The sequence below is a fragment of the Salarias fasciatus genome, chromosome 5 (assembly GCF_902148845.1).
Source record: "Salarias fasciatus chromosome 5, fSalaFa1.1, whole genome shotgun sequence".
NCBI classification, from domain to species: Eukaryota; Metazoa; Chordata; class Actinopteri; order Blenniiformes; family Blenniidae; genus Salarias; species Salarias fasciatus.
The window spans coordinates 31,891,659-31,919,158 of NC_043749.1; the positions used below are offsets into that span (position 1 = coordinate 31,891,659).

The 27,500-nt window shown below is 47.8% G+C and overlaps 1 protein-coding gene across 9 annotated transcripts in view; it reads right to left on the reverse strand.

Annotated features, from left to right (window-relative positions):
* The window catches only part of ptprt (protein tyrosine phosphatase receptor type T), a 279,550-nt gene that overhangs the window by 143,339 nt on the left and 108,711 nt on the right, over positions 1-27,500 (reverse strand). For all 9 annotated transcript variants that reach the window (XM_030091481.1, XM_030091480.1, XM_030091479.1 and 6 more), the window contains exons 9-10: positions 8,928-9,043; positions 8,070-8,250 (exon numbers count right to left, since the gene is read on the reverse strand). In XM_030091481.1, the coding sequence (XP_029947341.1) occupies positions 8,070-8,250; positions 8,928-9,043 (297 nt within the window). The remainder of the gene's footprint in view (positions 1-8,069; positions 8,251-8,927; positions 9,044-27,500) is intronic.

Genomic DNA, 27,500 nt, shown 5'->3' on the forward strand with positions numbered 1-27,500 from the left:
TTTTAACAGATTAAGAATGTCTCAAGGCTTTTTCTTTTTCATTTTATGTCTTGTATCTTAAAAACATGTCTGAACAGAAGCATCTTTCTGAAGATGTGCACAAAGACTTAATTTCACCACATTTTTTCCTGTTTCCATAAACCATAATCTGGTTTTTCTACTTTCTAATGTTCTCACAATTTCTAAAAGATCAGGGATGCATTGATCCTGACTCTGAGTGTGGCGTCTGATGGTTGTATCGGTGAAACCTGTGGTGCACACTGTGTCAACGTACAGCCTCCGCCTGTTGCTTGCTACGGTCAAGATGAGGCTTCATGGAATTTGGTCAGGACTCGTACTGGAACTCGGTATTGGCGAGGAGCTGAACGTTCAGGGCTGATCTCACTGGCGGAGGCGGGGCCACGGCTCGGGAGAACGCCGAGGCAACGCCAGAGCGTCGCGGTGGACACGTCTTAGAACGAATTCACCCGAAGGTCACGGCACAACATGTAAAAAGTCATGGGGACATCGCAGAACTCAGACGGAGACGTCTCCGCAGTGGCAGAATAAATCAGTCTCTGAGACACCAAGGAGTCTGGAGGAAGAGAACGGAACGTGACTGAATTTGCCGTGACTCCCCAGAGAACCGGCTTATCTCCAGGAGGCGTCGAGGAGACTGGAGTCTCCATCAGGCCGCCATCAGGTCCAGACCAGGTCTCCATCAGGCCTCCATCAGGTCCAGACCAGGTCTCCATCAGGCCTCCATCAGGTCCAGACCAGGTCTCCATCAGGCCTCCATCAGGTCTAGACCAGGTCTCCATCAGGCCTCCATCAGGTCTAGACCAGGTCTCCATCAGGCCTCCATCAGGTCTAGACCAGGTCTCCATCAGGCCTCCATCAGGTCTAGACCAGGTCTCCACAAGGTGTACGCCTCATCTCCACCTCATCTCACCTCGTCTCCATCAGGTCTCCACCTCATCTCACCTCGTCTCCATCAGGTCTCCACCTCATCTTCGCCAGATCTCCACCTTTTCTCCACCAGGTCTCCACCTCGTCACCACCTCGTCTCCACCTCGTCTCCACCTCGTCTCCATCAGGTCTCCACTTCGCCTCCAGGCCGAGAAACATCCTTGAATACCGGAATTTTAAGAAGTAGCATGACTACATCTCCACTAAAACTCCTGCAGGTCGTCTCCATGTCCAGCAGGACTCTCAGTCTGATGTTAGTTAGTTTGAGTTTGTTAGTTTTACATAGAGTTCCTGGACGGCAGGCGGCATCTCTGAGGGATGACTTCTGTCCCGCGGCCTTCTGGCATGGCAGCAATAAGTGAAGCGCAGCCTGGAGAGTTGAACCAGAGCGACTGTCAGATGAGCTGGAGACAGCCGAGGGTGTCCCGGCTGATTCCCCGACACACTGCTGTGAACCGTACCTTCAACTCACACTCGTCTGGATCGAGATCCTCCAAGACGAAGGAAGAAAAAAATAAGGAGAAACTCCATTAGCTCACGATGTCAATTACTAATTCAGAGTCAGTGGAGCGGCTGCTTTCAGGAGGGTGAAAACTTCCCCGGCTCGTCTTCAGCAGCTCCTTCTGTTCGGGCTTCCTGTTGTCCAATCAGGCACAAAGCACTCCAGATGAAGTGACGGCGGCGGGATGCGAGCGTCATCACCCGGCTCGATTTGAGGCAAATCAGTCGGTTCTGGAGTCCTTCATTTGGAAGAAATGAAGGTTTCGTGTTTATTGTATGAGGGCTAATTGAGTGGAGTCAATGAAGCGGACCTTCCAAACACACACTTCCTGTCTTCTTCCTGCTCCCGGCTTTAAATCCCATCATGCCTCGCTGTGATTTCATCTCCTTCCTGAGCTCCAGATGCACATTTCAGCAGGTACCTGATGAAAACATACGCTTCGACATCCGGCCAGGTTACGGTTCATACGGAGTGAAACACTTGACTGAGCGTTCGCCGTCTCGTCCTAAATGAATCACCTGAGCGAGAGTCGGAAGATGGCGAGCGGCGGCGGCGGCGGAGCGGCGAGCAGCAGACGCACTTATTATAGAAGCATCTACCCAGAAACAAGAGGTGTGCAGAGAGGCTTTCACACATCTTTACTGGAGTGTAGAGACAGAGGAGAGGTGTCAGACAGCTCGTCACACACACACACACACACACACACACACACACACACACACACACACACACACACACACACACACACACACACACACACACGTGAACTGCTCTAAATACTGAGGAGAAATGGAGCGACATACTGAAAAAAAAAAACGTATTCTTCGCTCTTCATTCAGCTGAAATCCTTCACTCCTCCCTCTGATCCCTGACCTGAGCTCAATTCGCCGTTGACCGGGCGCCACGTCGGTAACGGGGGAAGCTTATTTTGCAAGAGCGTCGGCTGAACAGAGGAACGAGTGTGAGAACGGCAGGAAGCTGTGAAAGCCCTCACAGCTTTCTGAAAAACCGTCCCGGGAAGTTTCGGCCATTTACGGCACAAATGGACTCTGAAGGACGCGCCGGAGAACAAACGCGCCAGAACGTCAAACGGCGGTGGGACGACCTCCCGTTCCCCCGGTTCTGACAACGGTGAGACGGTGGCTCTGGAGCCAAACACTCAAGCAGCAGAGGAGCTTTATGGAAAAGAGGAAATAATCCTGACACAGTTCATACTGGAGGGAAAACTGAGTTAGTTACTATTTCACTGAAGTAATGTTTACAAAGCACCCCAATCTGTTGTCCAGTTACTTCATATATCAATAAAACCTGTATTTATTCATTTCTTTTCTTTGTTTTTCCTAAAACCATTGTGGTCTGATTCAGCTCATGCATTGACCTTTGACCTCACCGCTTCCTGTTAATGAGAGCTTTTATTCCTTACAGTGAGAGAACGTGAAGCCCGACACGCCGGCGTCGCCTGGATCCACACTGCGGATCACGGACACATCGGCTGAAATAATCCACTGTTCTCCAGAATCCAGAGCGGCGATCTGCAACCGTCACGACCACAGGAGCCACTGGAGCGGCGTTTCTGCCAAATTAAACTTTCCTGCAGCCGCAAAAACACGTTCAACCTTTAAGACGAGCCGAACACAGTTTCCAAGGTTTCAAATACACAGCGGTTTTATAAGACGCACAAAACTGTATGTTTTAAGGAAGTTTTAGTCACAACTTTAGATGGCAAAACTTTCAATATATTTCCAATTGTTTTTAAAAATCTTTTTATTTTATTATTATTATTTTTTTTTTTAGCAATTTCATCCTTCTTTTTCACCATTTTTCAGACGAATTTGACATTTAGAATAGAAATGTTTCATCTTTCCCAGAGGGAAATTCCTTTTAGCAATGATTCACACAGAATTAACAGAAAGAAGGTTGAATTACAAGTAAGATAGGATACAAATTAAATATGAGTATGACTATTGTAAGCACAGAAACAGATTTTATAGTGTCTGCTGTGTTTTGTTAACATAAACAGGTTATAGAGTCTCGCAGGCACAGTTTTTATTTTGCTTATTGTTGTCGTATTAATTTATTTTTTTAATTTTTGACGTTTAGTTCAATTTTAAAATTCTAATAATTTTAACATGTTTTTACATTACAGATATTTTTCAAACCCAATAAATAAGTCATGTATACATTAAATTAAAATGATGAGAAAAGGTTTATAGTTTAGTGAAAGCCTCAGAGGGCCACAGCAGAAGAGTCGCAGAGCCACATGTGGCTCCAGAGCCGCAGGTTGAACACCCCTGTTCTAGAGCATCTTCCTCCTAGTGGCTCGTTCAGGCGACACTGTAATATGACAGCTCTGAGCACATTTCAGGAGCAACCAAAGGAAAGGAGGTCAACAAATACTTCACTTGAGGAGTAATTAAAGTAACTACCAGCTAATACCTGTAATTAACTTAAACAATACTGCTAATCCAGGCGTGAAAGCGCTGAAAGTGACTCCTGGAACGGTTCTTAAATGCTCTCGATTCCAATATAACACCTGAATATCATAAAAAAAACATCTGAATGTCGTCACTTTTATCAGCCTCCACGTCTCCAGCGGTCAGAATAACATAATCCACCAAATCTGCAAAATCCAGCTTATTCTGACGACTCCCCGAGTTCACCGATGGGAGTGACTGGCAAGAACAACAGAAATCAACACACACACACACACACACACACACACACACACACACACACACACACACACACACACACACACACACACACACACACAGGAGGAGGTTCTGACAGAAGAATATTTTGATCAGTAATTCCGAGGTGTTGATTAAGGCCTCCGCCAGCCGAGCGTATCAAATTACACTAACAAAGAAATGCAATTAGATGCTGCCATTTTTACTCAACACCTTATCACTCACTCTGTGTGTGTGTGTGTGTGTGTGTGTGTGTGTGTGTGTGTGTGTGTGTGTGTGTGTGTGTGTGTGTGCACCTTGGGGGCTGAGACAGTGGAAAACAGGCTTCATTGAAAGGATAACAGCAGCTGTACGACATTAATCATGAGTTGATGAAGCTGCAGCAGCGGCAGCTCTCTCCTCTCCACCTGTGAGATCCGTTTGCTTTCTGTCATTCCTGTTCTGTTGTTCTTTACCTCCATCCCCCATCCCCCCTTCACACTCCTTTCTCTTCAATTTGATTTGGAATCTCGGCCCCGGTATTGTTTTCCCGGCCGTCTGGGTTCAGTGGAGGAGACGTAGGCCGTTTCCATTCACTCAAACTTAACTTGGAGTAGAAACGAGCAGAAAACAGCAGCGGATCGCAAACGGACAACGCTATCTGTTGTTTAGCTTGATTGTTTTTTTATAAATCGAGGAAATTCAGTCTGCAGCTTGATGTTTGGAAGTGAGAGAGTTCAAACAGCCGAGCTTCATTTAGACCAGAAAATATGTTTATTTGATGAGTTTTGATGAAGCTTCAACTGCCGTCAACCCCGAGGTCAAAACACTCAACGGGGAAAAAGGAGGATCTAAAAAAACAAGGGAAGAGAAAAACAATCTAAAAAATAGGAATAGTTATTTTTTAGCTTTTTCTTTTTTATTTCAAAGAGAAGAAAAAGAAAGAAAAACGTCAAAAAAGGAGGAAAAATAGAAAAGAGGGGAAACAAAAGAAGAAAGAAAAGGGAAAAAAGATAAGAAAAGAAAAAGGAAAAGGAAACAAACAAGAGAAAAAACAAAAAAGGAAAAAGAAAAGAGCAGAAAACAGCGCCACCAGCAGGACAGAGGGATAAACAGAGTCGTCATCATCTCCCGCTGTTTCTATCTGCTTTCCACTTGTTTTTAATGACGTCCGGTTTGTTGGAACAGGAAGCAGTGAGGGAAACTCTGCAGCGTCTCCAGGAACCCAGAGTCCATCCGGCAAACTGAGAACGTGTGTTAAAGTCCCATCATGCACCACTTCAATCTCTCCTCATGTACCTCATTTCCAGGCTGTAACGCCTCATTTGCTGCCATGTCTGTGTGAAATAAACATGTAATAATCTTCTCAAAAAGAAAAAAGAGAGGGAGAAAGATGGATGTTGTTGCAGATTTCATCAGTGTCGCTGCGGTTCAGCTTCTCCAGGAACAAATAAACACGGCGAGCGGCGGCGCCTCTGGATTACGTTCCACATTGAGATATAAAAGGATTACAGGACTGATCTGTGTCGGCGGCTATAATTTCAGATTCCAGCTCGGGGTTCGGCTAGAGGAAAGCACTCCACTCCTTTTATCAAGAGTCCTTTTTAATCGCTGTATTTTTTGGATGTTGTCGTGGAAAACTTGAGCCTGTTGAGAACGAAGCGCTTTGTGAATGAAACGACGACGATTAGCAGCGAGCGCACCGCTACACCCCTGAATGCTCTCTGAGCGACGCCCTGCGCTCCCGTCATGACAGGATTACGAGACGTGAGCGGCTGTACGGCCGCCGTACGGCGTGGGGCGTTCAGGACCACGTCAACATGCAGATTAGTCCGTCTTTAATATCCGCTGCTTCCTCCTGTTTTCCAGGAGGAAACATCAGCGGCTGTTATCCGCCGGGCCGTTTGACCCTTCTGCTCTGCCGTAGAGTCAAATCAATAAAATCAGATAAAAACAGTCAAGCTGGTAAACGGCCTGAAAATATCGTCTGTTTATATCGAAGGCTTCAGGTGAGAACAGAAAACGCGTCGGTTTACATGGAGCCACTGGAAACGCAACGTTTTGAAAGCGTTCTGACTCGTCTTTATGTCTCTGCACATGCTCGCCACGCTCGTAGGTAACGGCGGCTCCACAGCTGCTCAGCAGATGGACAATAAGAAGCAGGTTTTCCTCCAGACTGTCGTGAATCACACACTGGAAAATCATCCTTTGTGTACTCATTTTTTTTTTCTTCCATTTTTGCTGCCAGGTTCGAACAACTGATGCCTCAGTTAAACCACTGGGTTTGTTGACGGTGGAGCTCAGTTATGCTGCAGAAGGATTTCATGTGTTCATATGATGTAAATCTGGCTGCTACAACAATTAAAGAGAAAACCCGTCCTGAGATTTCTGTTTCCTCCTGAAAGTTATCTCACACGGCCTCATTCTGGCGCCGACACACAGCTGGCATTATATTTCTGCTGCGTCGGCGAGATCAGACCGTGAAGGAAGATCACGTATGTTTGTTTCTGTGAGAGAGAGAGAGAGAGAGAGCGGCGGTTCTGTGAAGCTTCTGCCGTCCAAACAGCCGTCAGGCTGCGCGAGAACAATCGCTGCTCTCGTCTCTAATTACTGAATCACAGCCAGGAGATTAACCACGCTTAAATAAAAAACAATTAAGAACAAAACAATTAAGGCTTTTTTTTTTCTTCTTTCCTCCATACCCCCAAAGCCATCGCTGCTCCCCGGCCGTGTGTGTGTGTGTGTGTGTGCGTGTGTGTGTGTGTGTGTGTGTGTGTGTGTGTGTCTGAGATGTTCCCCAGAAGCTATGTTGAGAGGATATTAGTTATGAGAGCAGGAGAGGGGCGGGGCGCCGGGAGGGCGGCGGTCTGGGATCGTTACAGCCGTGTTTTCTCTCCCGCTCTGACGGAGTCCGGCTGTATTCCGCTTTATTGTTGGGAGGAATCAGTAACATCAGTGAATTATTAGCAGTGTCGGGTTTTAAATGAGCAGAACATGGAGCCCTCTGGACGGGAAGCGGATGATTAAAATACGGCTGTTTTCAGTGGAAGTACGTTTCTGTTCCAGCCTCTAATGGGGGGATGTCAGTGTGGAGGCTTTCCTTCATCGTTACCATTATCATCATTATTAAAACCGGCCTGACTCAAGGGAGAAACAACAGCGAGGTTTCAGTTTGGATGTTTGTGGATATTAAACTTGTATACATCCACCGAGTCTTTTATAGCCTTGTGTTCTCCGCTGATCTCGACGGGGCAGGAGCAGTAAAAAAATGTCACGGTGCCTGTAAATGACGACGAGCTCTCATTTCACTCCTGGTTTTGAAAAGAGAAGTGGAGCCACAAAGCGCATGTTTTCATGTTGTGGTGACTTCGTTAAAAAGCAGCTTTACTGGAGCTGGATCATGGAATATTCCGGACAGGCCAGATCGTCAGGGCTTGTAATACCAGATTCTACCACTAGATGGTGCATGGAGTCACTTGTACTGCCTTCACTAGGACAATAACAGTTGTGGAAATGTGAGGAGAAGTGATAATTGCTTCGAGATCAATGATGAAAATGAGTTGTGCGTCGACGCCACTTCTTAAAGGACGAGTACGAGCGCTACCCTTCAGCTACTTCCTGCAGCGGAACCAGGCCGCTGCTGTAATCCCCAACGCATTGTTTTTCTGAACTTATCATTGAACTGTAACGATATGAAAACACAAACTGCCACAAAAAAACATCCCTATCTGGGAAACTCCACATCACATCATTCATTTGATTACATCTACTGGATTTCCCACAATTCTTGGGGATAACGGATTTGAAGTGGTGCCTTCCTCTGATTTCATAAGGTTTGAATATAATTTTATTTGTGAATCGAAGTGAGACGCGATGTTTGATTCCAGCCCTCCAGCCGGCGGCGAGCTCGGACGAGGCGGACGAGGCTCTGGAGAACAGCGGGAACTCACCGTCCTCCTCCGTCTGCTTGACGATCTCCTCGCTCTCCTTGCTGCCCTCGGGGTTGGCCAGAACCAGGCGCAGCCGGACGGTGACGAAGGGCCGGAGGCCCCTCAGGGTGTAGTGGGACGACGTCTGGATCAGCTCCTCCGCCGCAAACTCCTGCTGGTTGAAGACGTACTGATACTGGACCTGAAGACAGAAGGACCAAACGTCAGCGGAGCGTCCGCCACCATCCAGCTGTTTGCAAGGAAATCTGACCCCGTTTACACGACAACGTTTCAGGTGGAAACGTCTTTACATTTATATGACTTAAAAAAAAAAAACTTTTGAAAAAGACGTTAGTTTCCATGGAAATAGCTGAAATGCTAAAAACGGCAGAGTTAGCATACTGGGCCAGGGGCTGACGCTATTGGTTGTAAAGAACAATACAGCATAAATACTAACAATAGGACCAGGACCAGGACCAAGAACAGGACCGGGACTGGGAGGCTATGGGCTGGAGTCATGACAGGATGATTTCAAAAATCTGTTTCTAGTAGCTCAGAGAACGACTGTCGTGTAAACAGACACAAAAAATCCATGGAAAGTTTTGTGTTTTCACTCGAAAGCTTCACGTCAACGAGGCCGGAATGAAAACATCAATCCAGCACACCGACGCACTTTCCCATCACTCTAAAACGATCTTATAAGACAGAAAAGCTGAGTTCCTGAAAGCCAGGAAGTGAATTAAAATCGGAACTTGTACAATGAAAGTAAGGAAAATAAAAACACAACAGAAACAGAAACAGAAACAGAAACAGAAACAGAAACAGAACGCCACGATGCCAAACCAGGCGGGGCGGCTGCCGACTGTAAACTCTGCTTACCGTCAGGTTGTAGCTGTGGCAGCGCGTCACCGCGTAGCCGAACGTCTCCCACTGCACGGTCAGCTGGCGAGCGCGCACGTCCACCACGTTCACGTTCTGCGGGCCGTGCACTGGATCTGGACAGAAGACAGGGACACAGAGAAACCTTAGGAAACCTTAGACGTCTCCGAGAACGGAAAACTGGGTGCAGCTCAGACGACGGTCGGCTTTTCCAGCCGTTCAGGTCTGGTTTGAACAATGAGTGAACCAGGGAGGGAAAACGTGCTTCCTAGGAAATATTGAACCATCCGACGGAGCAGATGGACGTGACCAACTCGTATCTCTGTGTTTATAAGAGCAAACAGCAGCGTTATGAAGTGAAGAGACGACAGTCTGCCTGGGAAACCGTTCCCTCTATGGAGCCATGCAGCTCTGAAACCGACATTTGATCCCGTGCCTGGCTTCGCTCTGATAAACGTGTCGGGACCGATCACTTCCGATGGCGAGGACGGCCGTCTACATCAGCTGCTTGAATAAAATCAAAGGCGGGTTCCCTGTGAAGCGCTCCACACAGCAGGGAAAAGCATTGGTATGCAGCAGATCCGGTCCGTACGTTCACTCGCAGCCGGTTGTTTGGTGGCGTGCCACCTTCAAGGACTCTAATGGGGAATGAAAGCTGTTAACAGGATCGCAGGTGCCAACCCTGTCATCTGCTAATTAATGGACGGGCCGGCTGACCGCCCGGCGCCGCCGAGAGCCCAGAGCCAGAAACAAATCAAGGATTAGCACGGAAACCCCCGCCCTGATCCGCCTCGGCTCCGTGTTTTACACTGCAGGGTCATGTGGGACGGCGGCAGAGCCCATTTCCTCCACCTCCACCTCCACCTCCAGCTCCACCGGTGTGAGACCAACACTCGACTAACTGAAACCTTCGGTAGAGAATCGCATCTTTACACTCACGGCCATTTTTAAAACAACAATGGGAGTCAGAGCACAGGACTGTAGCGTGTGTCTTGTTTTTTTAAAGCCCACAAAAAGAGCAATAGCAAACCAAACGCACGCACGCACACACACACACACAAACACACACACACACACACACACACACACAGAATATCGGTCGAATATCAGCTGAATGAGTTTTCAGATGCACTGCAAAAAAACTGCACAAATTCTAAATCTTACCAAGTTCATCTGTCTTGTTTTCAGTCATCCTTGATTTAAGATAAATGCAAGCGAGAGAAAATTATTTCTTGATTTGAAATAATTATATCAAGATCTCTTTATGAATCAAATTTACTTGCTGCATGGACAGATAACTTCACTAGAGTGTTTTCTGTAATTTAGTGTTGATATCTTTTATTTGGGCGAACCTTTGTTGCAGTGGAGACACTCTGCTTCGTTACCGAACAATCACTAAATGGTCTGATGCCTCAAAAGAAGCGATGCTCGTCGTTCTCCGGGACTGACTCAGGAAACTCTCGACTATACGTTATGAAAATATAAAAATCGATATAATAAGGAGGTGGAACTACTTAAAAACGGTTGAAACAGGGAAAAACACAAAAGGCTTTTTGAAGCGCTGCTAGCGGTCATGAGCACTGCAGACGTGGTAAATGTTCGTTCTGCACGCGCTCAGTAGATGAACAATAACGATAATGTTACAGCGGAGAGTCGCCCATCATCGTGAGTCGTTTCACTGCAAAACAACCAGCAGCTCCCTCTAGTGGCCCAACAAGTGAACTGCACTGTTTTCAAAATCCAAAAAAAAAGAAAAAAAACAACACTTGAAATGTTGTGTAAATGAGGTCTAATTTGCTGCTAGTTTCTAATGTTTAACACACACACACACACACACACACACACACACACACACACACACACTCGTCTGTGTACCTCACACACTAACCAGCCTGCTCAAACCGATATTCCTGTCTCCCTAATTAGTTTCTATCAGCTCAAACAGGTCAGGGCATCATCTGAGGAGCTGTTCGCTGCGGTTCTCCGGCGAAAGACAGAACTTTACTCCCAACGAGAAAAACACAGCATGACAGGAGGAACCAGTGTCGGCGCAGAGGGAGAAACTCCTTCATTACAGGCGGCGGTTATTGGAAGACCAACTTAACCCGTTAATGAAGTGACATTTGAGATTGTTCTCTTTCTAAGGAAGTGAGGAGGAACTGTCTGCCAACAGAAAGCATCAATGCTTCTCATCTATCACGTCGAGTCCAGCAGGGATCACGAGCGATGGATTAGAAGACAATGCCAACTGTCCCAGAAGCGTTCATTTTAAAGCTCACTCTTGCTTTAACCTCAAAAGACCGGTTTCAGACGGGGATGAGCTCATTAGGTGATTGTTCAAACAAGCTACTTATTGTAACCATGAGATCAGACTGATGAGACCAGATTAAGCAGCGGCACCGCGGATAAGCCGCCTGAGACGCCATCTGAGACGGGATGTGGAGGTAAACAGTCTCCGCACCGTTCACCACTCAACTCAGACCTCTACACGTCTTCACTGGGACCATTTTAAGAAGTTTCCAGTGGTCGTCTACTCCTTAAGGCTATCAGCGTCTCGCCAAATAATCCCAGTCTGAATCTACATCCAGGAGACCGCTGCTCCATCAGGAGGCCTGAACCTTCTGTTAGAGCTTCTTCATTCATTCGTTTCCACTATGTCAGGTTGTTCTGGAGCCACAAAGAACATTCAACCTTTAAAATGAGGCGAATGCAGCTCAGGAAGTTTCAGTTACACTTCAGATTCACAAACAAAAACTATATCTAATGACGTATTTATGAAGTTTTCACTACAGTTCAGAATAGTGAACTGTTCAAACACATTTAACCAAATTTCTTACCTGATTTTAACAGTTTTGCTCTTTTCAAGCTTTTTTGTTGACAGTTTTGAAATGAATCTGTTTTAGCCATTTTACCTCCTTTTCATCAGTTTTGCATGTTTTTTCTAACCATGTTTATTTTTTTTTCTTCTATAAATCTAGACATTTCCCATTTTTAAGCCGCTCTATCTTCGTTTTTCCCCATTTCTTGTGGTTTTAGCTATTTTTCCACATTTTACTTTTACTGTTTTCTTTTTCTGAAACCCTTTGAACCGAGATTGGCAGATCCTTTTGCATGCTACTGTGGTGCGGAACTATAATAAAGTAAATTAAATGTTGATTCATATTTCATGTTGTGAGGGCTTCATGGAGCCGCTACAGCGGGGCTGAAGAGTGACACAGGGCTCCAGAGCCGCAGGTTGAACACCCCTGATTTGGACTGTACCTTCTATATTTCAATGATGAATGGAGACATTTAAAGTTAAACCTGTTGGACATTTCTTGTCCATTAGTGCTGTTCATGTGAGGAATGCTGCGTTAGGCTCCCCGGGGGGTTTATGACTTCAAGAGTCTGCGTTTCCACTCAGAAGACCGGAGCCCGTGAAGTAATCCGCCATCTCCGGATGAGACGGCGGCAGACTGACATTTGGCGGCCAGGGAAGCCGCGGGGGGCGAGTGATATAACCAGCGGACGGCGCAGTCCTCCGGTCAGCGCAGCAGGCAATATGCTTTCACACGGCCCACATACTGTCCGCTGGAAATGGGACTCCGCTGCATTGTTCCGAGAGCGGCGCAGACGGACGGCCGGGCTTCACTGACTGTACCGCCATCCCGCTCAAGAAAAACTAAACGGAGGGAGAAAGAATCTGTCGGGCACGCCGTACCCACTCTGCACGAAAAGAGCATTTCCAGGAATCCACAGGCGCCTGCTCCGCCTGTATTTACGGCACATTTCAGTACATTTTCCCTCAGAAGGGAACAGGCTGCGACGTTCTTGATAAACGTGTGTGAGTGCTGCAGACAGACACACTATAGATAGCATTCAAAGCCTTTCCAGCTGCTCTGCTCAGATATTTTTAGCCGCACTGTCAATCAACAGTCAGAAGATTGATGCATTTATCTCCTGACCGACCAGACTGAGCGAATATTTCACAAAACAAATGTCAACTAATGAGAGAAGGAAGCAAGCAGATTCAAAAGGATTCCAATAGCTTCTCTGAAACGATGCGTTTTGCTCGAAACGCTGGCGGTAAGTGAGGCTGCAGTTCAGCCACGGATGTGGTGAAGGTTCAAACCGTGACCCCGGGACCCCCCACCCCGTCCACTTCACCCGGCAGTTTGACGGAATTTAATCTGTCAGATAATCTGGCTCAGTCTGGCCGTCTTCCAGCAGATTGCTAATTTCCATTTGGGGGAAGCAGAGGGAGGCGGACGGAACAGGAGGCGCGGGAGGAGCCGGAGGAGCCGGTCAATTATCACCTCAAAATTAGGTTTGCGGTGTGAGATTGTTCTGAAGAGACGAGGATTACTTGTCCCGTACGAAACAGAGAGCAACCGTGTTTTCCCCTCAGTGGAGTCTGGAGGAGGGGAGGCTGAGCGAGCTGGAGACGTCGTCTGAACTCTCGCTGGGTTGAAGTGGTCAGGGTGAGGACGACGTCTCCCGGCTCGGCCTCGCGGCAGACCAACGCCACGCCGTCCCTCTGATCTATCCTCCGCTCTCTCCAGTCTCCTCTCCCTTCAGCTGCAGGCCTCCACGGGGACGGGCGCCGCGCACCGGGCCGCGTTTCCACCCTCATTAATCAGCAGGGGGGTCAAAGGTCGGCGTGTTAGCAGGCACACGCTGTGAAAGGCCAATGAGGACTTCACAGGCGCGGCACGATGTGACGAGGACAAACACCCAGAAGGGGTGTAGTCCGACCAGAACCCCCCGGCCTGCGCTGTGGAGGGGGGGCTGGAGGACAGGTCCTTCAAAACAAAAGGACACAGAGATGTCTTCACTGAGCCGAGCCTTTAAAGACGCCTTGGTATCGGTACTCAGCTTCAGGGAGTAGCTGAAGGTTACCGCTCGGACTCCTCTTTTAAAAAGTGCCGTCAGTGCATCTTATTCATCTCTGGATTGTAGTTAAATCTATATGATGAGGATGAAGCGTGGCAGGCCTCCCTTCAACGCTCCAGAGCCTGATCGCCGTCAGACCGCTGTTTTCCTCAGGAGCTGAAGCTCGACCCTCCTGCCAGGGTCGACTCCTCGCCGTCTAACGAGCAGCCCTGCCGACGGACAGACGGCTGATTGGACCTGAGGTGGAGATGAAGCTGTTCCGCCTGCCTGTGGAGGAGCTGAGGGGCCGACTGGATGTTTTGGCAGGTCGCTGTCTGGTTCAGCCAGGCATTGTGTTTTGGGATTCCCTCCCTGGATCTGATGAATGAGCAGCAGAAATTGAGCCATTAATCCAAAGACTTTAGGGAGCGGTTCCACGGGGGGGCAAATCAATCTTGCTACCTCCCTTTGCTCCACATCCTCTTGTTTTCGTTTTATTCTTCTCCTTTCTCCTGTTTATTCTCATCCTCCAGTTTTCCTCTTTGCCACCATATTGTTCTATTTTCTGAAAGCAGCTCTACTTTATTCTGCTCTCTTGTTTTATTTCTCACACATAATTGGATCTGTCACTTAACCCTCGTTTGTTCTCTTCATCGCTGCTGCTCTTACCGATCGCCGCACGTCTCATGAATACATACAACTACATCTTTACCTGCTGTTCTGCATGGGAAAATAAACCTGAGGTCCGTGTGTGTTATTTTACACTAATTGACTGTGACATAGAGTATTGATGGTTATATCAATCAGACTGAGTGTTTGGAAATGTTTTTTGATGCTGGTGTAGAAAAAAAAGAAGTCTTACCTGATCAATTCCACCTAATGAGACACTTCAGAAACTAACAAACCACATTAAGGCACTCCGTGGAACAGAAGGGGGTCAAAGGTTACGCTCAGGGACCCACTGCTGTGAGTGTTAAAATAGAGCTGGAACAACCTTAACTGTAATCATTAAGTTTTTCTTTATGCAGATGATGTGATTGTCTAAATTCCTCAGCAGTCCCTTTACTGTGTGACTAAAACTCTTTACTCTGAAGGCATAAAGACCTGCTCTGCGCCGGTCTGAGTCTCCCTTCGTCTTTAAACCCTCCCGTGACTCTGCTGCTCGTCCTCTGCCTTTTCACACTTCTGATTCTCTGCAATATTCACAAAGACCGAACAGGCAGAACATGAAAGAAAAGAGAGTAAAAGAAGAGGCGCGTCGGAGAGGAACCTCAGAGCTGCCCTCTGGGAGAAGCATGGACAGGACAAGCTGTGTGTGTGTGTGTGTGTGTGTGTGTGTGTGTGTGTGTGTGTGTGTGTGTGTGTGTGTGTGTGTGTGTGTGTGTGCGCGCACACACACTGGTTAAGTTACATTACTTAAACTACTCTAGCCAGAGGCCCAAAACACAATTAAAAAGCACACACACACACACACACACACACACACACACACACACCTGAGGTGCTTATATCTTCAGCATTAGCTGTGTGACCGTTTCTATCTTGCAGAGGCTGCACTTTAAATCTGCATCCTCACACCAAAGCAATAACAGCATAACGTCTACCTACCACACACACACACACACACACACACACACACACACACACACACACACACACACACACGCCCTCCTGTGAAGCCAACCCTCGAAGGCAAGCAAGCAACATCAGAGGAAAAGCCTCATGGAGGCTTCACTCCTGTGGATTTAACAAATTGCGTGTGTGTGTGTGTGTGTGTGTGTGTGTGTGTGTGTGTGTGTGTGTGTGTACATGGCTGCTATCAAACTGAAACATCAGTTAACCCTTTTAAATGAACTACAAATGTTCTCGTGGTAACACTCCAAACCCTTGTCCGCTTCCACCCTGGAGGGCGTTCTTTGATTTCTATCATCAAAAAAAACACAAAAAAAACTATTTTTGTGTGTGTTTGTCATTTTATCACTGATGCTCCTGAATGCCCTCAACAGCAGATTATCGGCCTCTGTTGTTTTTATCGCAGCTCTAGGGAAGGAGATCGTTCATTCTCGAGGCTGGGTTCAGACAGGAACCGCTCGTTTACAGGACGTGACGACAGGAAGTGGAGAGGTTTTGCAGACGTTCTGTGTCCTGTTTCAGTTTCCAACTGATCTGATGGGACACGAATTGAACTTGGACAGAAACCGATGCATTGTTGCTCAGTTCTTTGCTGTTTTAACACGTCGGTACAGCCAGATTAACATCCAGAGGAACTCAGAGACAAACCCGGAGATTTCATCTCAGCGGCAGACGAGGCGGCTCCCTGCGGCTCCCTGTCTTGGATAAATTGGATTAAATCGACTAGTAGCAGATGCCTTCTAGTGGATTTTAATTACGCCTCACTGCGTGGAACCAGCCAGAGTTTAACCATAACTCATAACATGACTGAATGGGATTTAAACTTTAGAGCACAGCTAGAGAACCTTCACCACAAAGGCCTTTCAAAGACAGAGGAGCGTGTTTAGAAATCAGCTGCAGATAATCCGCTTCGTGAAGGTTTTGATGAGTTTAATGCTGGAAATGTGTATTTTTGGATTTTGCTTTTTGTCAAAAAAACCCGACTAAAAGGCAGAACCAGCTCTGTGACCTTAGAGGCCCAGGAGCTGCAAATCTGGCAACTTCAGGTTAATAACTGACAGCCAACATCCAGCAGAAGAAAACGCCTCAGAAGGTCAAAAGATGGGCAAAGAAAAGGTAAAACCTCACTAGAAAGTGGACGATATGAACAACCAAAAGGCGTTTCCTTCTTGTTACCATTATGTATGATCAATAACTTCCACAAACTGATGCGTCTCGCTCTCTGCTGCTGCAGGAAGTTCCTCAGCTGCTCCATGATCTGGTGATCGGCAGCAGAGCGCAGACAGACCGTCAGTCCTCGGCTGAATTCCCACCAGAGGAAAAGTTTCTCCTCAATTGAAATCATGACCTCTTTAGCTGCTCTAAGTGAGAGTGCGATTCTCCATCAGTCCCCCAGCGGAGTCGGAAAACCCGCCGTATCGCGTTGCAGCAGCGGAAACGAGCGAAGCGCCGCGGCTCCTCGCTCGGCCGGCCCGCGGTCCTCCAGCCGGGATGGATACGTGCCGTGATATCAAAAGCTGCGCGAAGGAAAACGCTCCGAGCCAAAACTACGGCGTAATGTAATTCAAACTGGAGCAGAAAGGAAATCTATTTCGAATCTGGCTTTATTAATACCACTGCAGCCTACAGGCTGGGTCGGGACAATTGAGTTGGAGCAATTTGCTGGAATGGAAGGAGACAGTGGAGGGAGAGAGGAAGGGTGCTGGAGACGAGAAACAGCAGAACATAAAGAAGGAACAGCGAAGAGACATTGTTTACTGAAATAGGTGGAAAAATGTTGATATTCACAGTAACTCCAATGGATTAGGTTGGATTAAAGAGCTTGAATGAGCTGTGATAGCTCTTTATTGGGGGAAAAAAAGTCTATATTTACAGTCATTTTAGTTCATTAGGTTGGATTAAAGAGTTTAAATGAGCTGTGATCGCTCCCGATTGGCCAACAGTCCATTTTCACAGTAATTTCAGTGGATTAAGATGGATTACGTTACTCCTCAATTGAAATCAGAAGAACATGGACGGGGACCAGGACCAGAAGGGTGGTAGCTTCCTCTAGGTATAAAAAAATATATATATAGATGTATTTAAAAAAATCCATATTTAGAGTTACTGCAGTGGATTATGTTGCTGTATTGAACAGAGGCACAATAAGAGAGGAAAGGGAACCAACAAACAGAACAAAATGCAGTCAAACACAAAGCAAATGAGAGGAAATGCAGAGAGAAGTAAGAGATAACGTGACGGAGAGGAATGGGCAGACAGAGAGCTGAAGGCGATGAGCCAAAGATTTAAAGCAGGAACATAATGAGCCGATTGATGGCGAGGCCCGAGGTGAAGCACTGGAAGGCGGCCACTAATTGGCTGAGAATGACGGAGTGACAGGAGGAGGGAGACGGGCTGCGACCTGGAGGGAGCGGCGGAGACGGAGGGAGGCGCTCCACCATTCATCTTGGGATGGGGGAGCGGAGGAAAGCTGGAGGGCGGAGGAGGACGGAGGCTCGTTACAATAACCTCACTCAGCCAATTATATCCCCAACAGTCGGACCGGATTATGGCAGGACGTGTCTGGAGCTTCAGCTCCTCGGGACGGCTGGGCTGCTGTGGTGAACAGAGCTGTTCCGATTCCGATACCAGGATCGGAAATTGCGACAATACTGCCGAAAATGCCGGCATCGGTATCGGCGAGTCCTGGAGTCCAGGCACCGATCCGATACCACGTCATTTATTAAAGTAGTAACGTAGCTACTGGTTAGCTCCTTTAGCTCACACATCTTCTTCCTCTGGGATGTTTTACGGCAGCTTGCTTCCCGTTGATTGCATTACTGCCATCTGCTGGTCGTTAGCTCTGACGGCATTTGTTTCCCATCTGAAACGGTGCCGCTGTGCTGCAGCTGCTGTTTTTTTAGCGACGAGGAAGAACGGATCACGTGACAGACGCACAGCGCCCGTTAAAGGTTTTGGTTTAGTGTGCAGCTTCTGCTCTTGGATTTTTATTTTTGAATGCAACTTGTTTTTGGACCAGAACCTTTTAGAACAAAATCTTTAAAGGGACTTAAGGCAACTTTACAAAATGTACCTCAGTGCTGCTGCGATAGGCGCTGTGGGGAACTGCAGCCACCAGCCAAGGCGGCACGGGAGCGCGCACAAACACTTCCGGTGCACGTCAAGCCCTAGCGTAGGCGCTGCGTAGGGTGCTGCGTACACAGTGTAGGAATGGCGTCGCTGTGACGGGGAAGCATACTGAGGCTTTTACAGACTGTCCGTCTTCACAGCACTGCACCAGGGATGCAGTGTTTGAGTCCGTGTCCACGGCGGCCATGTTCTTCCTGTTCAACAACACGCATACAGCGTCAATTTACGTCACATCCCCACGACTGTGTGGGAAATTCGGACCCCGAACTGCAACAAATTATTTGGCACACAGCCTGTATAAGGCAACAGACAGATACACGGATTGGCCTGTTATTTTAGGTTTTAATGCTTCATGGCCCATTAGCATTGAATAAACTGGAAATGCATGTGTAGTTTTTCACAAATCTGCCTTAAGTCCCTTTAAAGTTGGTGTTGAACTTTTTTTTACAGTTATATTTAAATGTCCTGTTCGTTTTACTATTTTATGTTTGCACCTTAATTAAAAAAAGGCTTTCTATATCTCTTTATTAAGTTACTGTTGCACTACTGTTATTTATGCTGTTTTATCTAAATGCCTTCATTTTACAATACTGTGTCTGCACTTTAATTTAAAAATGCAACAACATATATTCCTAGATTTATTTAAGTTGTCATTGCACTCCTGTTTTATATTATTCTATTTAAATTCCCTATTAATTTAAAAATAGTGTGGCTGCACTTTAAGTTATTGAACGTAATTATTCCTTTATTTAATTCAATTGCATTTGCACTACTGTTTTTAATACTGTTGTAGGTAAAAATAAATGGCTTGAATTTGCTGTATTGATTCATGTTTTAGAGGGTTTAACGTGAGCCAGAATGATAATCATGTGACAGTCATGCAGGCGTGGCATGATGTTATTTTATAACATACCGGTATGGGATCGGTACTCGGTATCGGTCGATACTCACAGTAAAAGTATCGGAATCAGTATCGGGAGGCAAAAAATGTTATCGGAATATCTCTAGTGGTTTTGAGGATGGGTTTCATTACAAAGACTTTTCCATTGATCACCACAGTGAGAAACTGCAGGACAACATGCAAACTCACCCAGAAAGGAGAGTGGAAACCAGAACCCTGTCCATCAACAGGTGTGTTCCTCTAACATGCAGACACGGACGGATCCGGCCTTCACGGAGCATCGAGGGCAGGATGACAGAAATTCTTCCAGTTCTTTGGCAATAAAAGATGAAATTTTTAAGTTAACATCCAAACTTCTGCCATCGACCTCGCTATTTTTTTCCCTCTACTGAGGCTCATCACCAATTCCAGTTCGAGCTGAAACTATTTCCCAAATGAAATCATCCTCCTGCCGTTCACTGCGGACCTTGAAATGGTAATTTTGTGGGCGATGTCTCCCTCTTTGTCTGCTCACAAAGGTTCGGTTTGTGAACCCTTGAAGCCGAAATGCTTGTCCGTGGTCCTTAATAGTCTGGAGAACTGACACATGAGAAAAAGCAGGCAGACCGAGGCCGGAGTGTTAAAAGGCTTCTGGTGGTCGACGGTCTGAGCCGGGTCGGGCACAGAGCTCCACGGCGGGGGGCAAAGGCCAACGGGGGACACGGCCTGTCGAGTGTTTGGACCAAGATGCAAACTGGGCCCTGTTGACCTGAGGAGGGTTCAGGATCCGGAGGGACGGGAGGTGTTACCGTGCAATCAAACACCACCGTGACCCTCCAAAGGAAACGAAGAGATTAAAACTGTTACAGCCTCCAGCTGTCTCTTCTTCCGGAGTTCCTGGGGTTTGGGTTTTTGGCTGTTCTAGTGAGCTGACTGAACTCCCTCCTCTGTCCTTCCTCTGAGCCCGGTCGAGACCGTCCAGTCCCGCTTTGTTGAAACGGGTGCAGAGGTTCACCTGGGATTTAACCAGCTGTTTGGAAAAGGAACAATGGAAGGAAACCAAACTACTCTCTGTTGTGGACTTATCCAGAAGGCAGATTGTTCCACCAATAAATGGAAGTGAACCCATCATACCCATCAGTGGTTCCGACTGTTGAGTAATAATCTACAGGAGTCTGATTCCTTCTGCAATCCCTCCATACTTTGAGATGAGAACCGATCGGAAGCCTTGATCGTACTGCTCGACTGAACAGGAGTTTCTCCAGAAGATGTGAAAGGTGGCTTCATTTTCAGTGCTTGTTCCTGGCAGATCTATCAGTATTTACAGGGAATGAGCAGATGACCATGTCCTGTTCCAGTTTACCCCCGTTACCTTCCATCAGAGGATAACCCTACACATGTTCAGCAAAGATTCATATTCTATTCTCTGCGATGATTAAAAGTTGGAGTGGCAGCGTGGCTGAGAGCAGCAGAGCGCTGAAGGCCGCCGTGTTTTGTTTTCCTCTGATGAGCTGGCTTGTTTCTTTGTGCGTCTGCGGATCGAAGAGACGAGAGGAGGCCACTTGTTCGGCTTTATGCTGAAACGCCTCTTTCTAAATGTCACAACAGTGGCGTCGCATCGAGCGAGCATCTTGCCGCACACCCACTGTGCCTTTGTGAGTGTCTCTCTGTATTTGTAAAGCACAGTGTGCATATCAATGTACACGGCTGGGGATGAGTGTGTATTACAAGACATTAAAAAAAAGAGAAAGTGAAGCACTACAAGGCCATTAACGTGTTTTGGGCTTTTGTGTGTGTTTATGTGAGAGAGTTTTAAGTGTCACTGATTTTTGTCTGGTCCACCAGTTTAATGGGGAAGTATTGACAGGCTTTCCATGACGGCCTTTCTTCTGTTGGTAACTCAGACATCTAAATAGGACTTATTGAAAACCGTGGAGGAAAACAGAGGCCAGAGTGCGAAGAGGCGAGAGAATAGGCAGCTTTTATCAGTGGCACTGAAACTCCTCTTCATGTATGATCGATTCGGGGGGTTTTCAGTAGCTGATGGTGCAAAATTCACTCACTGAAAATGTGTTTTGCTGAACCATGAAGCTGCAGACTAAGTCAGAGGCAGTTCATGGCAACGTGGAGCCTCGACAGAATTCAGCACTGGAAGTCTTCTTATGCAGCCGCTTCATCTAGAGGTAGCTCAGACTGCTTTCAGGAATTCAATTATATTCAGTTATTATACTGACTGATGAAAACTGGAAATTCTGTTGAGCCGTTGTCGATTTGTCCGTCTTCAAAGCGCCAGATTGACTAATCTATCGCTGGAAGAGAACCGCCGTCCAGCCCCTTTGGTCACGCTGTTATTTATCTTCAGATAATGAAACGTTAGGTTTTTATATTGGTGCATTACGGTTCTCTCTGACAGACAGCAGAGGCTGGCAAAAAGGGCGAAATCAAAATATCTCGCAGAGCCACATGTGGTGGAGAGCAGAGCGTAACCTTGATGAAGGTCCCGCAGATACAGCCTGAATCCAGCAGACTGCTGACCAACTTTGAAGCGGCGCTGCGCTGTATGCAAATGGCCAGCGCTGTTGTCAGGACTGATGAGCGAACACGGTGTGTTTATATTGCTGAATGCCTTCATGAGGCGGCGGGCAAGCTTTCATAAAAGCTCAACAAAGCTCTCATCAGCATCGCTTTTATCCCAACGGAGATGCCGGGCGCCGGCCGTCGCCACGCCACGCACTGAAGAGGACCGGCTCAATTTATCATTCATGAATCTCAAATGGCAGGAAGAGAAAAAAAAAAAAAATAGATGGAGTTTTGGGGCTGGCAAAGAACTCTGCTGGCAAAATTCTAAATTATACACTCCATTCTTTCGCTTCAACTCAAAAGGTGTTTTTCTGGCGAGGGATAAAGAAGCGCTTATGGCCAAAGCACGGTCAGTGAGAGCCGGCGTGGAACGCAGCGACGGCAGTGAGGCGAACGGCCCGTCTTCCTCTGTCCATTCCACTGGCTCCTCCCCCGACCTCCCCGTCTACACTCCACCTGCGGCGGCGTTTACACGACAACGGCGGTTTTGGAAACGCTCGGAGTCCGTCGTCGTGTAAACAGGTGAGAACTCAACTAAAATGGACGCCGTTCTCAGAACGCTGCTGAGAAAACACAAAACAAACAAAAGCAAGGCCTCATTCTTTAAGCTCCTCCTCTCGGAGCGGCGCCTCCTCCATCCTTCAAACCCTTCCACCCCTCCAGACTTTGTCTCTCTGTAATCATCCTCCTCTGGGTTCCTCTTCCCCTTGAATCTACACCGCTGCCCTTCGTCCTCCTCCTCCTCCTCATCAGTAGTTAGAACAAAGAGGTCGCTGGCTTCTGCTGGCTGCTCCTAATGAGCTCAACACACACACCTGCACACAACAATTCAATTCCCTTCCACCCTACTGGTCCAGGATGCAGAGTGTGTGTGTGTGTGTGTGTGTGTGTGTGTGTGTGTGTGTGTGTGTGTGTGTGTGTGTGTGTGCTTTAATCATCCTAGCGTCATTCTCCGTGTTTATTTTTGACCACCCCTTCCCTTCAATCTTTCTGAATTCTAGACTTTTCACCGCCCCGGTTTCCATTTGGACCGAAATCACCAGTCGGAGCACGGTTAATCTCCTCCACACGCAGAAATGCAGAAGCAGAACCGCCGTGTTCAGACTGAAGAATGGGAATGAAATCAGGGTGGCCTCAAATAACCACAGGACCCAGTAAATCACCTGTAATCAACCCGAACACGGAATCCCGCCGAACACACACTCCTCCATGGAGATGTCTGGGCGGTTATTACCGCGGCTTCTGTTAGGATGTGGAACCGAGGCAATCAGCCGTCTGCCTTTGAATGCATCTCACACACACACACACACACACACACACACACACACACACACACACACACACACACACACACACACACACACACACAGTGTTGGGAGTCCATTTAACTTGGATATTATTGGTCTAAAAGGCTCAAAAAAGAAAGGATGTGTTTTCGATTCCAGGAAGCTGCCATGCAGAAATGACTGCTCTCACCGGGAATCATACAACACGAATTCCAGCCCACCACCTCCAGCCTTCGTGTGTGTGTGTGTGTGTGTGTGTGTGTGTGTGTGTGTGTGTGCGCGCGCAACCCCCCTTGTGTGCACATTTATTAGCCCCAAGATTGAAGCAGTGGGTGTTCCACGTAGGAGCAGAAAGAAAGAAAAAAGTCAGCCACCAAATCATTTCTCTCCATTATTTCCAAGTGTTTCTCGCAGTTTATTGTAATAAACCACAAACCACTTTGGCAATATTGCTAATTTGTTGGACAGTCATATGGATAAATCACACTGAGACAAAGTAATATTGGAGGAAGAGGCTGAAAGAGAGAGAGATGAATAGGTTTAAAAATCAGATTAACGACTTCATTTCCTCACTAAAATCAGAACGCTTCAATTATGGCGGCAGAGGAGGTTGAAGGAAACACCGGCGGCAGTAAAACACGGTAAACGAGCCTCTGAAACGGTCGTCACCTTTATTGAACAGCTTCCTTCTAAGAAATCCCTCCTTCAGCCAGCTAGCAGCTAGCGGCTAGCCACAAGCAACCGCGACGTTCCGCCTTCTGACCGTCTCTCAAAGAGCAGCTGCACCTTCTCCCTGCTCCTCCAGCTGTGGTCCAGCTCCTCCCCTCTGCTCACTGTCCGCTGCTTCAGAGTCACACTGCTCGCTTCGGCTGTTCCCTACCCAAAATGCACTGCTTCACATCTGCTCTCTCAGGCCAATGGAAAAGCCGCCCTGCTTTCACGCCGTTCGAAAAACCAGAATGCAGTTCACTGAAGTGACCCAAGACCCAGGTCTTCAGGTGGACCACGATTCACTTCTGTGGTCCCGACCAGACCAGAGTCCAGGTGAGCCTCCACCTGGTCCAGACCAGGGTCCAGGTGAGCCTCCACCTGGTCCAGACCAGGGTCCAGGTGAGCCTCCACCTGGTCCAGACCAGGGTCCAGGTGAGCTTCCACCTGGTCCAGACCAGGGTCCAGGTGAGCCTCCACCTGGTCCAGACCAGGGTCCAGGTGAGCTTCCACCTGGTCCAGACCAGGGTCCAGGTGAGCTTCCACCTGGTCCAGACCAGGGTCCAGGTGAGCTTCCACACCTCCCTCACTGCTGTTTGTTGTTGTCCACCTGCTGAGCGTGTGCAGACGACCTGCTGACCACGGCCGTGGTCGACACGTGCAGCAGCAGGGTTTTTGAAAAGTTCCACCTTGGGAGCGTTTTCGGCCCAAAGCACCGCTGTGTAAACAAAACGTGAAAGTTGAGCGTTCTCTCGAGAGAGCGTCGCCTTAAACTCGTAGAAAACTTTTGTTTTCTCGGAGCCTTTTGCTGAGATCCTTCTGACGCCTCCAGCTGTGGAGAGTCACAGCAGAGCCAGTTCTCTGTTTTTCCTCGTCTCGTCTTCCTGTCTCGCTCTTTGGCTCACCGGCCCACCTGCACCCCCTGCCGGGACGCCCAGCTCGACCCCCGGCCGCGGCTCCAGCACGCCGCGCCGCCGCGCCCTTCAAAGGCAGCTGTCTGCATCGTGTAGGCCGCCCGCCATGTGGGAGCGGCAAAATTAAAGCCGCTTGAATTCTCCAATAATGCTTTAACCCGTTCCCCCACGCCGATGCACCTCAGATTCCTATCTTTCCTTTTTTATTAGATTTGAAGCCTGAGGGAGCGGAATAATGAGAGATGAGAGAGAGATGGTATTAAGAAAGGGAAACTGATGTGCAGAGATCAACTGAGTGTTTGACTAATAAGAGGAGAGAAGCAGCCGTGTCTCAAAAATCTTCATATTCTGCATTTTATAGATTTTCTACACACACATTAACAATAGAAAGTTTCCACTTTGGTTGCTGACATTATTAAAGATTGAAACACTGCAGCACTTCCGTCTGAGTGCTAGAACCAACGTGAATCGGCCCTGACAGCACCCGCTGAAGCTCATGACTCTATCAAAACAGGAACCGGAAATCAGCCTTCAGCTGAGTATTTTTCTGTTAAATATTCTGCTTGTTAATAAATCTTATTCCACTGAAAGCTTCTTTAGTGTCACTGCAGAGCAGATCAGGTTTAATGTCAAGAAGCGACTAAAACCGCTGATTCTAGAATCCCAGAAAACAGACAAACGCGACCCAACTTTTTCAGGACTTTGACGCTCGGAGCCACTGGGAACGCAACTTTTTGAAAACCGTTCCTAAGATGGAAGTTTGTTGAAAATGACTCTGTTTCCAGTGAAGGAGATGAACTGCTGACGCTGAAATGAAAGAACCTGACTGTTCGATCTGACTGTTGAAGTTCGTGAGACGGTGTATTGTGAATGTCTGTAACAGTGACGGAGCACGAGGCTCCACAGCCCGAACAGGAGGAGGCGGGGCACGGGGAGTGCAGGCGCCCGATGTGAAGTGTGACGCCAAGGCCGCATCCATAAAAAAAAAAAAAAAAAAAAGTGATTTAATCCCAGCAGCCGCGGCTCCGGCGGATGATTTCTGATCTCACGGCGCCAATGCATCACATCATGTCCCTGTGTACATCGCTTCCTGTCAGCGAGCAGAGGGAGCGCTGTGCATCAAACCAGGTGTGTGTGTGTGTGTGTGTGTGTGTGTGTGTGTGTGTGTGTGTGTGTGTGTGTGTGTGTGTGTGTGTCCTGGATCAGGGTGCATCTGTGGCCACGCCAACATGGCCGCCGCGGGGATACTGCGAGGCGTGGTGTGTTTTGGTAATGACTCCACTCTCACACTTTACTTCTACCTGGAGTAACTTTTAACTGGCGTCTTCGAGGAACAGAACAGAGTTTCGGCGGCGGCGAAGCGGCCGTCCCGCGCCTCGTTCCGTTCCCGCAGACGGTTCCCTCCATCGCCAAACACAGGCCGAGTCTGGCCACTTCCTGTTTGTCCCTCTCCCTCCGTCCGTCCCTCTTCAGATGTCTCTCGCACGCCGACTCCATCAAGTGGGCTCTCATTACGCACCAATCAGCGCGGCGACAAACTCCCGATCACCATGGCAACTCGTTACCACCTTGACCCGCCGCTGCCAGAAACAAGCGGCCAGGCCCCGGCTGTTCTCATTACTGTTAGCGCCGTAGTTTGATTGTGTTTTTTTCCTCTCCTGATTTTTTTCTGTTGTTCCCCCCGCATCCATCCTCCTCGCCGTTGCCGTGCTAATGAGAGTGATGTGCTGATGTCAAGATGGCTGCAATCAGCTTGTTTTTGAGAAAGGTCACGTCTCTGGAACACGAGGGGGTTCGGCTCCATGTAAATGACCATTAGGACAGTATTTCCAGGCTCTTAATTGCTGCCGATCTGCGACTTGGTTAGACGCGTTTGTTGTGGCTGCAGCTCTCGGAAGGGAAGGAGGGGAGAACTCAGCAGATGCACCGAAAGTTGTTTTCTCCTCAGATTCAAAGGACTGTTTGCCGAGCAAACATGGCAGCTCTGTAAAAGTGAGAAAATTTGGAAGGATTTGTACCCTCGTTCAGTTTGGCGTTCACTGTCTTGCTGGAGGACACTTCAACAGACGGACCGATGGCGAATCAAACGTGCAAGCGCCCGACAGAGAGGGCCGCGCTACCATCCGAGGCACAGCCGTAACGTTTTCAAAATAATGCCCGTTTCCACGGAAACGGCAGAATTGCTAAAAAGGATGTAGCTAGCATGTGAACTCATGAGCTGGTGCTGCTGGAGGATTTGTAGAAACGTCTGAAAACAAACAAAATAAAACAAAAGGAGAGGAATAGAAAGCAGGTATCAAACTCGTGAGCCGTGGAGGCTAACCACTACACAACTACAGCCAACAGGCATACAAAGCCGAGACACGAGTGTGTCTGCGCTCCAACGCCTGACATGACGGGCAGAATGAGAACCCGGCGGAGAACCAGCAGAACCTGCGGCCCATCCATTAATACACGTCAATCTGAATCTCATTCACTGGATCCACATCTTTTTTTCCCCAACTACTCAGCAAGAAAATCCAGTTCTGACTGAAGCAGGAGTACAAACTCACACACTACCGACTTATTTCATCCACAAGTTAAAAAACTTACA